The sequence below is a fragment of the Nilaparvata lugens genome, chromosome 2 (assembly GCF_014356525.2).
Source record: "Nilaparvata lugens isolate BPH chromosome 2, ASM1435652v1, whole genome shotgun sequence".
In the NCBI taxonomy this organism is placed as follows: Eukaryota; Metazoa; Arthropoda; class Insecta; order Hemiptera; family Delphacidae; genus Nilaparvata; species Nilaparvata lugens.
The window spans coordinates 15,915,466-15,928,697 of record NC_052505.1 but is presented as its reverse complement, the minus strand read 5'-3'; the positions used below and the strand labels follow the sequence as shown (position 1 = coordinate 15,928,697).

The 13,232-nt window shown below is 32.9% G+C and overlaps 2 protein-coding genes across 2 annotated transcripts in view; both read left to right on the top strand.

Annotated features, from left to right (window-relative positions):
• Positions 1-13,232, top strand: part of LOC111052277 (mutS protein homolog 5) — a 68,105-nt gene that overhangs the window by 50,937 nt on the left and 3,936 nt on the right. The gene's annotated exons all lie outside the window — the stretch shown is intronic.
• Positions 6,547-10,798, top strand: LOC111059191 (protein P21). The gene has a single exon (XM_039420684.1). The coding sequence runs from the start codon at positions 7,680-7,682 to the stop codon at positions 8,379-8,381; it is 702 nt and encodes a 233-aa protein (XP_039276618.1). The 5' UTR covers positions 6,547-7,679; the 3' UTR covers positions 8,382-10,798.

Below are 13,232 nucleotides of genomic sequence, written 5' to 3'. Positions count from 1 at the left end.
TATTTGGTAAAAAAAATAGAGAACGCACTCACGGTTTTTACACATTAACAATAATACGACTATAGTGACTAATTTTAGTTTTTTTAAAGGCGTCTCATCATATTATATATATCTGCATTTTACAGCGTTGTTTAAAATGAAAATTCAGCAGCTTTTTTTACTTGGTTGAGAAATAGAGAATCAACTCACGGTTTTTACACAATAACATTAATACGTGCATTAGTATAAAATTCATGATTGCATCACTCTAAAATTATTCACTTGTGAACCCAAATGCTTCATGTATTCTAATTAATTAATGACATGCATTTCATAACTTGTCTTTTTATTTTTGAAATTCAATAGGCATCTGTATTCCAATTAATAACGTAAACTATACAAGCCCATCCTTGGTATGATATATGACAGGTGAGCTTAATTAAAAAGTGATATTAGATACCCTGCCAATCCCAATGTCATCCATGACATAATATGTCCTGGTTCAAGGATACACCCACTATTATTTAGAATTCTTAGTAAGAAATTCTGAAATGTAATTTTACTAAAGCGAAAATCAACAACATATCAGATTACAAGTTTGTAAAGTGAGAGGCATACAATGGAATACCTAAATCAGTAGAGCAATGCAAAATTTGCACATGATTTTGCCATCAAAGAAATGCACATTCAAAATGATTAACAACATAGTATATTTCTTCACTATTTTTTCTTTAGTGGTCATATCGTTTCCAACACCGAGCAGGAAATTGATATTCAATTAATTTAGAAATTTGTTTGTTTCAAGTGTTCCGAAAGTGTATAGACTAAATAATATTTTCAAAACTTCAATTGTAATTTCCGACAATCATTTCTATTTCTGCAAAGAATGAGTCATCGGATAAGAAGGTCACAAATCACTTGTTTAGCTTGATAGATTTCAAAAATCGTTTATGATAATTGAACTCATTGCCCTGTCAAGATAACACTAATTGTAGCTCAAAAATGGTATAGGTCATGTGATAATTATATTTCTTGAAATATGACCTACCTCAAACAATACCGACACCGTAGTTTTTTGCCTGCTATCATAACAATAGTTCTAGTGTATTTTACAATGATACTGACAAAAATTGAAGGGAAATAATTAAAATATACAGAGATTTAATTTTTTATCTCGATTGCAATTTTATAGTTATATGATAATCTCTGATTTCAATTTTTTCATGGAAATCAAAAATTATGTGATGTTACAATAATTGACTACCTAGCTTTAAAATCTCGAAGTTGGGGAGACTTCAAAAGTTGTCTAGTTTAATGTGAGGGTTAACAGTTTGTTGTTTCAAATGTTAACTAATTTCATCTTTCTTTATAAGTTAAAACACCGAATAACAGTCGCTGTAAACGTTTTTGGACTTGATATTACATGTGGTTCATGGTTTCAATTTCAATTTATTTTTTTCAATTTACAATTTCAATAAAAAATAGTTTGCATATAGTTTTAATTCCTCTAGCTATTAGCTATTTGAGGGATATTCAAAAAAATCCAATTTACTAGGTTACAAAACATAAGCAGATATAGAAGTATAATATATTGAATGAATATTATTAACAAAGTAAATTAGAAAATTCATAAATAATAATAACTTATAATATAAAACTTTATTCTATATGCTTATTAAAAGATTGCTAGTCTGACTAAGCTATTGTGAGCTTGCTTTTTTACTCTAAAATCCAACAATATGTCTCAATCATCAATTTTAATGAAAAATAATTTCAATTTTGTTTTAACTCCACCTTTCTTTGCAAATTTCGTAATTCCAGACGTAATGAGTTCAAAAGATATGAAATTCTGCATTCTGGAGCTCTTTTACCATAGTTATTGTTGAATCTTTGGAGTCTATACATTATATTTCTCAATCCATAGTTTATTTCATTAATTTCTCTCAATTTGTTTTAAAACTAAACAAATATCAGCGGCCCTATAATTGCTTGCCATTTTTATCTGTTAAGCTGCGTTTACACCAAAGTTAATAACAAAATGTTAATAACTTAATCCTTATAGATTCTATTGAATTGATCATAACTTATCATACACAAGATGAACATATGTGTTTGTCAAGCTCCGTTTAATCTAATGGAATCTATAAGGATTAAGTTATTAACATTTTGTTAATAACTTTGGTGTAAACCCAGCTTAATGAAACTGAATGATAACGCCATCTCAGATACAGATATCAAGAGTATAACAGGTGTTAATATTATTACAGGTGTTAACATTCTCTCATTGTTAATATTATTATTTTTATTCTTTCATTGATACGATCAACACTATTATATAGATATTTTCCAAAATTCACATTGTCTGTTTCTAAAATCAAAGGAATATATCAAGGAAAGTAGAATAGAAAGGTAGTATTCTAGGTACATTAGAATACACCTGTTGTTGGAACAGGTGTTCACTGCTGTTAATTATTGGACCCATCATTTCATATGATTTCCGTTTGAGTGAGGAATTTTAATTTCGGAAGCAAATAGGGAGTCATGCTCTACAGCACATAATTAAGCCTACCATAGGGTGAAACCAAGCTTGAGAGTGTTGAAAAGAATGCATGCATTTAAATGGTGGTGCACATACTGGAACGGTATGTTATGACCCATTCAAATACATGCATTACATTCAACACTATCAAGCTTGAAGCTACCTTCGCCGCTCCAACCATAGGATGAGATCACTGCGCAAGCCCAGCCTACTCAAAAACCTTCCCACGAATTTCGCGTGGCATTCCTGACCTCTACACCCTCCTCCTTGTACTTCGTCTATTGCAAGAGTATTCTATTTCCTTTTATTCCTCCCATAGCGATCTTGTTCAGCAAGTAACCAAATGAACCGAAGTTGAGTTCCCAAGAAAGGTGTGCTGAATCCTGAATGAAATTTCTGATTTTTGTCAATAAAAATTTACTATTATAACAAATATTAGTGTTGAGCGACAAACAACTTGAAAGTGAAATACTTTACATTAAACTGAAAAATAACACTTACGTTTTTAATGCCACGTAAGCATTTCCCAAGTTCAATAATAATAATAATAATAATAATAATAATATCGAGTGACCTGGCTGGCTCAGGTCTGGTGTCAGAGTTTTCAGGTCACAACTGATTATTTTCAGGGACATGACCTAACGAATGCTTTTCAGGCAGCCGAGACCAACGGCTTTTCAAGTTCAATGAAAGTATAAGATAGAAGATACTGTGAATATAGAAATCTAATAAAGATAGAAGTTTGATATCAGGTTTGATAGTTACCTGTTGATACGGCCAACATGCACAATAATTTGAAGTATTGGTAATCGGAGTATTATGTAATTATAATATTCTCTGAAATATACTATTGCATCATTTCATACAATATTTGAATTAACGTCATCATTACTTTATAGAGTTTTACCAATTTAAGTAACCTAACCGGTAATAACTCAATTTAGTTAGATAAAATCAAATAATATAGTAAATTTGTTGAATTTTTAATTGAGATCATCATCATCATATTATTCATCATTTACAATCAACTTAAGGACAAAGAAACAGACTACAGTCCAAAACTTCTTTTCATCCCAATTTCATAAAATGAATTGTCCAAATAAAGGTTATGTGCGACTTTTCAATTCTTCACTTACTTCCACATTGAAACAAAACACAAATTAGAACCCCATTTTTGTCAGGTAACAGTCAATTAATTATTAATTAGTCAGTTAATTCATGTTGAGGATGTGAGGTCAGATCAGACCTCAAATTCAAACGAAGGCTTCACGTTAAATTTTATCTTAATTGATCAATTAGGATGTAAAATTATATCAGTAAACCAATTTGTCAAAATCATAAAGACTTGGTTAATATAGCATGTTTGATTATAAATAAGTTTGTTTTATGCATAAATAAGTAATCATATTCTAAATATTTTCACCCCACGCAGGCTAGGCCTCGGGGCGTTTTTTGTTTTAATCATTCATATAAAAGAACCTTATCATTATGTTAAATCATTATATTACTGTAAATTTCTATGTTTCGTTGATAAGAAACAGATTTTCCTGTTATTGTACTGTTATTTTTTATGAATAAAATCTGTTCAATTTCATTTTCATTTCAAGTTCAAAACATGAGTTCCCACTAGGTACTTGAAGACTTGTCACACATTCCTCAAATTACAGCTGAACCTGACCAATTCCTCGTTTATGAGAGACCAGACTGGAACTTGGAGCCTGGAAAGGAAGTCTGGTGTCTCTGGTGAGGTCATGGTAGGATGAGTGAATGGGCGGATCAGATATTCGTGCTCTCTCTCTCTCCAATCCGACGGGCTCTATCTCTTTCCAATCTCTCAGCCTTCGTAGACTGACCTCAAGTAACCTTTTGTCTCCCCCCTTTCCCCCACAACAGCCATTAAGATCCCCCAATTTTGTTTGAGCCCCCCCCCCCACCACCAGTCAGCATTTCTCAGTGGTGCATCATTCAGGACTGGATGATACAAACCAAGTCCAATCCCCAATCCATTCTTCAAATTGGACAAGATTGTGTAGTCTATTTTTTTATAGTAGGCTATGAATTTTGACAATCAAAACTGTGCAATGAATGATTAACTAAATTTAGTATATTTTCTAATAAAGTATTTCAATAGGGTTATACTTGATTTGTTAATTAATTTAAAATAATTCCATAGAACCCTTTTGTTTTCAAACTGTTTTTGTATTAAATACAACAAAAACTAGTTTCGGCATTTTCAAGTTTTTCTTATATTTGTTAATTCAGTATCCTACTTTTCAAGTTTTGTTCTTTAAAAAAGTATTTCACACATTATTCATATCCATGATATGAGATTGCCTCATTTTCAAGTCTGAAATTCTATTTACAAGTTTGAAATTTTATTCAAGTTTATTAACAATAAATTATCATCCCTATTTCTTTGAAATGAGAAGTTAATTAATTTCAATTTAAAAAAGTCACTTCCATCCTAAGTGCATATCCTATAAGATGCTGATTATCCAGAATCCCATATTCAATTCAATTCTGATTGTGGTACTCGATTTGGAAAATAATATCTCATATTCCCTTATAAGTAGTGTTCTATCTATGGAGCATTTAAAAAAACTATCATTCAAATATTGATCATTCCTGTTGACCCTTTGCCAATCATTCATATAATTTTTATATTATTCAATGTAAAATAAATTATAGAAAAGTGTAATAATATCAATATACTAGCCGTCAGGCTCGCTTCGCTCGCCATATCCGTCTAGCCAGGGGGCTCCGCCCCCTGGACCCCCGACTGGATCGTCCAAGAATGAGATCACCAGGCTCGCTTCGCTCGCCTGCATTTTTCATTTGAGCATTTTTATCATATGTTAGGACAATCCAGTCGGGGGTCCAGACTAAACGTCTGGCTAAACGGATATGGCGAGCGAAGCGAGCCTGACGGCTAGTAATATAATATTCCCAGGATTGAAGTAGCAGTGCCCAATCAATTTTTCCGCGATAAATGCATTTAAATCTTCAACTTGGTGCCAACGTAACAAAGTCAACTCAACTTAATGCCAACCTGACAAAATTATTAATTTAGTTGCCAGTTAACAACTGTTTCGAAGAGGTACTCTATCTAGATTATAGTTCTATGGTAACATATGATATGGAAATTTCAATAATAATTATAATAATAAGAGATTGGGAGAAGAAGAATATACATGCTAAAAGACTTTAAACCCTTAAAAACAACCCTTAGAGTTAAAATATTGCCAAAAGATTTCTTAGTGCGCCTGTAAAGGGCCAACTGAACATACCTACCAAATTTGAACGTTTTTGTTCCGGTAGATTTTTAGTAATGCAATGAGTGAGTGAGTGAGTGAGTCAGTCAGTCAGTGAGTGAGTGAGTGCCATTTCGCTTTTATATAATAGGTAGAAGATAGATGAATGTTATTTTTATTTGTTCGGTGAAATATTATCAAAAATATTTATTTCTCTATTTATTCAATTTTTCTACCAATCTTGTAACTTTATCCTTGAATCTAGAAAATCATTGTTTTCTCTATGTATTTGCCCTGAAATATACATACATGCTTGATTGTATCGTATGTTACCTGTTTAATTTTCACCAATGTACATAGAATGCATTGTACCATGGCTTACTTCTATAGTAGGCTATGATTGTACCTGTATTCTAGGTACATTGATTTTCACTACACAAACACTTCCACTAAGGCCCATATACACCATCTCACGGAAATAAATCAGCTTATATTTTAAACCCTTTACTTTATCTATCTTACTTTACCTTACTTTATCTATAGTAGGCTATTATTGTACCTGTATTCTAGGTACATTGATTTTCACTACACAAACATTTCCACTAAGGTCCATATACACCATCTCACGGAGATAAATCAGCTGATAGTTTAAACCCGGAATGGTAACACATTGGAATTAATGCGACTCTATCAACAGTAATCGTGATTTAGCTTTTAACGTGGATGGTCCTGGAGTGGATAATTCTATAAGAGCACACAAATAATATTAGGTACTTAACACTTACATAAGAATTTGGATCTCTTACCTCAGACTTATCCGATTCATCCAGAAAATTGCACTTCGTCTGGTCACCGAGTTATTCTTAGACATAACTGAAATAATAGACTTTAACTAAGTTTCAGGTATTTGTTGAAACGGACAAATGTAGATAAAGGTGACATTTACAATGAAATTTGATTTATTTTCCTTGATCCAATTCCAATTACCACAATAAACGCGATGGTTAAACAATCGATACATATTTTCCAGATAATCTTCACCGACGATTATCTTGAAAGTTTTTCCTTGTTAGGGTTTCCTTACCATTTTCCTTTCTGATTTTTTTCCTTATTCCATGGAACACGCATATGTGAGGAAGTCTATATCAGCATACTGATAATGCAGGTACGGTGCGGATTGGCTGAAACACATCAAAATAAAACCGCTATCAACTTTTATTGCATTGAACTGTCACACAAATTATCATTTAGACGATTAGACTGTGCGTTTTCAGTTGTAATTGTGTGGCAATCTGTAACACCTAAGGTTATCGGAAAATCATTAAAATATCATCCCTTCCACAGCTCAATAGGCCTACTGTTTGAAACTATAAAGATGGAATTCTACATGGCTTAGTGTCATTACAGAAGTTAGACATTGTAGGCTACACATTGTGTTATCTACGAGTTGTGAACTGCATTCTGTACAGTGTCGTAGTTAGACATTTTAGGATACACAAATCGTGTTATCTAAAGTTGTGAACTGCATTCTGTACAACAACATTACAGTTTTTAGACATTGTAGGATACAATTGTGTTATCTAAAATTTGTGAACTGCTCTTCGTGATCTGCAGACCGTGTGGAGAGTTATACATCGCAGCACAACACTACAGATAGTTGGAGATTGTTAGTTACATAGTAGCAGTACTTCATAAGCACTCTGTAAGCTTCTACAAAGGTATTGTAGTCTCTACTCAACAAGCAACTTTTTCCAGAATCAGCATCAACTTCTGCAAGACTCTGTAAGCTACCAGTATAGTTGCTATTCAACTAGCAACTTTCAAGAACTATCAACTTCTGGAACGCTCTGTAAGCTGCTAGACAAGTATATAGTTTTTATTCAAGTAGCAAGCAACTTTTTATCAGCACCATGGTTACTCAGATCAGTTGCCTACTAGCAGTTGTGCTGTTCGGCCTAGTGAGTGTTGAAGCGGTGAAACTCTCGATAGTGAACCGATGCGGCTACACAGTGTGGCCAGGAGCGATCCCCGGTGGCGGAGTCCGTCTGGATCCGGGCCAGTCGTGGAACCTGGACATCCCGGCCGGCACGCAGGCGACCCGCTTCTGGGCCCGCACCGGTTGCAACTTCGACGGCAGCGGACGCGGGAGCTGTGTCACTGGAGACTGCGGCAACATGAAGAACTGTCAAGTATCGGGCGCCCCGCCCACAACACTCGCTGAGATCACGTTCGGTCGAAACGGCGTGGGTGATTCTCTCGACTATCTCGATATCTCGTTGGTCGACGGGTTCAACGTGCCAATGAGCATCCAACCGACCAACAACCAGAACCGTTGCCAGCCTGGGGGACGCGGACCCACCTGTGCGGCCAACATCAACGCCCAGTGTCCCCAGGAGCTGAGGGTGCCCCAGGGCTGTGACAGCGCCTGCACAAAGTTCGGCGGAGACTTGTACTGTTGTCGGGGTCAGTACACCGACAACTGCCCACCCACCAAGTACTCGCGCTTCTTCAAGCAACAGTGTCCCGATGCCTACAGCTACGCCAAGGACGACCAAACCAGTACCTTCACCTGTCCCGCTGGAACCAACTACGACGTTGTTATGTGTCCCTAAATCGATATAATATACCGATCAGGACAATTAATATAATACTAATCAGGAACAATCACAAAATGGAATCGAGGAAGGTGAATTGAAAAAGTGATCTCTTCTGAGTGTGTTGAATTTTGGTTGTGTTGCTTGTTAAAGTGAGGTCCACGTTATAATGACAGTGTTTGGTTAGCAATGGTACTGCTATCCTTGCCTATCATTCAACAAAGTGGATAGCGCTTATCTCTTTCTCGTTTTGCTCTGTTGCCAGATCGTCTTTTAACAATATTGAATTAATAATCAATAAACAAAATATTCATCTTAATTATGAAAATTCATTGTGAAATTATTGAAAATATAGTTTTATAGTTTCTTGCTTAATAAATTATAATTGATTATTTTAAACGAGAATGAACCGTTGATATTACATCAATAAACCTGTATCAGCTACCGTCTGTAGAAGGCATTGACAAGGTTCGGCAACGTTGCTCTGCTATCTTTCTCCACTGCTATTATAACGTGGACCTCACTAGTGTCTTACCCTCTTCTTTCTTCCTTCAAATTTTATTTGAGATTAAGATACCTAATTTCATCCACTAAAATATGCAATCAATATGATATTATAGAAAAAGAATATATCCCATAGTATAGGGTGTTTATTTTCCAATTTTCACTGTTAACTCAAGCCGATAGTCCACGTAGTTATTTTTCGTGAAGCTATGTGACGCCGTTAGTCTCTCATACTGTGCCGTTATTGCACTCTCACCCGGCCAAAACAATTATAGACAGTAGCCGATAGTAAACGGCTTGAGTTAACAAGAAATTGGTTTGAAATCTGTTACAACCTAACATGGATATCTATAACATGGATTTATATACCATGGTTATCTATAAAACGACCTATACCATGGATATCTACTTATGCTATATTTTATCTGTGATAATACTGATCAGGATAGTAACATAAAATCAGGATCAGTTAGGAAATGGAATCGAGGAAGGTGAATTGAAAAAGTGATCTACTTTGATTGTGTTGAATTGTTTGTGTTGAATTTTAGCTTACCCCCTCCTTTCTTCCTTCAAAATTCATTTGAGCTTAAGATCGTTCTATCCACTAAAATATGCATTCACTATGATATTCAGTCCTATTATAGAATTATTGTATTGCTTGCGTTGAATGTTAGCTTACCCTCTACTTTCTTTTAAATTTATTTGGGATTGAGATCCCTTAAAATATGCATTCAATATTGAATTATTTTGCGTTTTGCAATAAAATTTCATTTCCAATATAAGATACAGTCCTATTCCAAAAGTATCTACAGAATAACGAAATGCAAAAATTCAGATTACCATTAATAGTATTGAAATTTGATTGAATTATTTTGCGTTTTGCAATAAAATTTAATTTCCTATATAAGATACAGTCCTATTCCAGGAGTATCTACAAAATAGCGAAATGCAAAAATTCAGATTACCTTCAATAGTATTGAAATTTAATTGTTTAGCTTGATTGCAAGAACAAAATAATCTTATATGAATAGAATCCTTGATTTTAATCTTGAAGATTATTGAACCTAATTTGTATAGCTTAACGGCAATCTTCAAATACGTATTCAGTATTTTTAATTTTAAATTGTGGCTATATTGAATTAAAAACTATGCCTATATTAAGTATTGAATCAAATATATTTTAATTTCTTATCTCATTCAATATCTTGTATTGCTTTACTCAGAATAAATGTCTAAAAAATTAAAAGGAATCATTCGTTTTTACATCCATTACAAATATTTCTTGACAGGATATAACATGTAATTGGTGAAATCATGTTGAGATTTATCTGAATCAGATCAAGAATTATTATTTACAATCAAAATATTTACTACTCCAATTTGGAAACATCAGCAGTGGATAAATATGCTTAGGATAAGCATAGGATAATATGCTATCTTTTCTCAAGCATTATAAGAGTAAAATCATTATACCACATCTTATTAATGCGTCTACATCTTGTAAACATTGTGTCCACATTTCAAGTAATTGATAAAAAATAACAATTAGAACTTCTCTGTATAATCCACTACGATACTTATTTTTCAAAGTAGGTACTATGACTGAAAAACTAATTTGAAGTCCGAATACTGTAAAAAAATTAATTGGAAAAGCCTATATAATTAATTTGAATGGGTAGACTATTTTTTGACAATTAATAATTAATTAGATCAGCCACAAAAAATATATCATTTTAAAAGGTCAAAACAATATAAAAACGGCTCTAATACTGTTTCCCAGATAAACAAGTGATGGAATGTAATTGCGTCAAAAAGAAACATAAAATTTGAGTAATTATTTTCTCTCTTGATTGATTAATTTTTATAATTAAACAGAATAAGACATTCCAAATTGGTGATAAAAGTTATTTTATTTCCCATAACAAAATATTCATTGATAAGAAGTTGAATATTTTCTGATAATGCATGGAATCCGATGCTCATCAAGTAGGCCCTAAAACAACAGTGGTATTGATTTTGATTACAATTTCTAACAAAACTCAACTAGGATAAGAAATGAAATACTGTATAGTTTGTTGTATCATTAACAGTCATCATATTTCTTTTAACTTTTTACAGCACTGATGCAAAAAATATAATTATATAGAATATTTTATTGTAAAATTAAATGATTAGGAACGGTACACTGGTAGAAAAGATTAAAAATAATTAACTAAAGCAGTAGTGATTGTTAACTTGATGATAAACTCAGAATCATTGAACAAATCTATTGATTCCAAATATGTGGGTCTATTAACTGTAATAGACCGGTAACTGTAACTACATAACTGTATGGGAGTAACTATATACATAGTACTGTAGGTGACTCATGCCACAATAATGCAGTGCTCAAATATTTCGATTGAGAAATGAATAAAGACCAGGTCATACCAACTTCATGCAAAGCTCCAGCATTTGCAGTCCTCCACTCTCCAAATGTGACACTCTCCACTATGTAACTACTGTAGTTACATAGTTACATGTAACATGTAACTATATATTATTGTTCAATTATGCTACTTAATCTACATCAGTGACCAATAAAAAAAAGAAAATTTCAGACTAACCATTGAACTTCAATCAATTCCCAGTTTTCAAAGTATTAAAGTATGAAGATTATGCACAGGGCTGCAGTGTGGAGTCTTCCATAAGCAACAATGCTGCAGATATTCTGGCGCATAACAATTTTAGCACTGCGTCATACGATGTCAATGCCCTGCGGGATTGAACTACTGAACTGTGTGCCCTCCCACTGACCTGTTTATTATCTGTTTCGGAAAATTAGGCCACAATAGTGCAGGTGATTTTCTATTCTGTGCACTAAAACCGCTTTATCAACGTTTTTGGAATGCTTATCCAGGCTGATTAGTAAGATACAGATCATTTGGTCATTTTGTTCAACAAATTATATACTATAATATGCTCCTTAAGATAGAATGAAAAGTCTATTCTCTCAAAGATATTGCTGAGACTCTCTCACTTTAAAAAACTTTTTTTGTGGTGAGGATGTGGGAATGGTGTAATAACATATGCACTATCTTGGCATATTAATAAATTTCATGTAGAATTGGCTTATAACACAATTACATTCGAATTGTAGAAAAATCAAGAAATTTTGTAATAAATTGATTTTTTTTGAAATTCACTTGTTACAAAACATTTTGACAATTATAAATAAATCGGTCTAATAATATCTTATGATGCAGAAAACGTCTTCCATCATCTTTTGCATTCAAACTTCATTAACTAAATTATTATATACTGTACTTCAGCCACCTATTATTATGTACAGTTACATCTTTTTACACGTTTCTACACCTTATTATTTCTTGAAAATTGAGTAGATTAGATACTATACTATAGTAAATTAAACAGATTCAATTGAAACATGTTGAATCTTTTAGGATAAAACAAAACTATTATTTTAAAATTGAGAACTGAGTTGACTGCATCACCAGTCTTGGCATTATTATTTATTATTGTGTAGAAATGATTGAAATTCAAAAATTATATTGTTTTTCTGTGCATTTATATTTCGTTTATCAAGTTCTTGGATTATTGATGAAATTTACCATCCATAGAATATTATCCATCAACAGAATTGTTTCATTTGTACTGCTGTTATTGGATTTAAAAATGTATTCCCTATTCTTAGAACTCGTGGCTGGAGAGCTCAAGGCTTCTTCTTCCAGTCACGCGAAAAACTATTGTATTTTAATTATTATTTTTATTTGAAAAAATATTTCTTGTATTTGGCAATAAATTCATTATTCATAAAACATATCAGAAACATGAATTTACTGCATCAGAAACCAGAAAACTCTTATTGAATACTGGAGCTCATTACTGCACCGTACTTTAAATTCAATTAAGTAATCGCCCTATAGATATGCGTGGAGATAAGATAGTAAATTACTGTACTAGTAACATAATTGATGAAGCATGAAGTTGTAGTATGCATTGCACATATTTTTTGTGAAATATCTTAAACTCTCATTGAATACTGTAGCTCATTACCACTGTACTTCAATTCAATTGATCCAATACAATCGGAATAAGTGAAGATAACATTATATTCTTGTAGAAAAATATAAAATGTAAACCAGAATTTTTCTGAGAAAATTGAAAATAAAGTTTCAACCTTCTTTAACCTCAAAATTGTTCTAGCAATCAGTTTTTTACTTGAATATGTGTAACGCTAAATGGACTAGCATTATAATGGCGGTCAGACAAACTTATGTTCTCCTGACCAAAAACTACACAACATCTTGAAGAAATTGAAAAAACATAGTGTATATATGTAGACATTTGAGATTCATGAGCTTT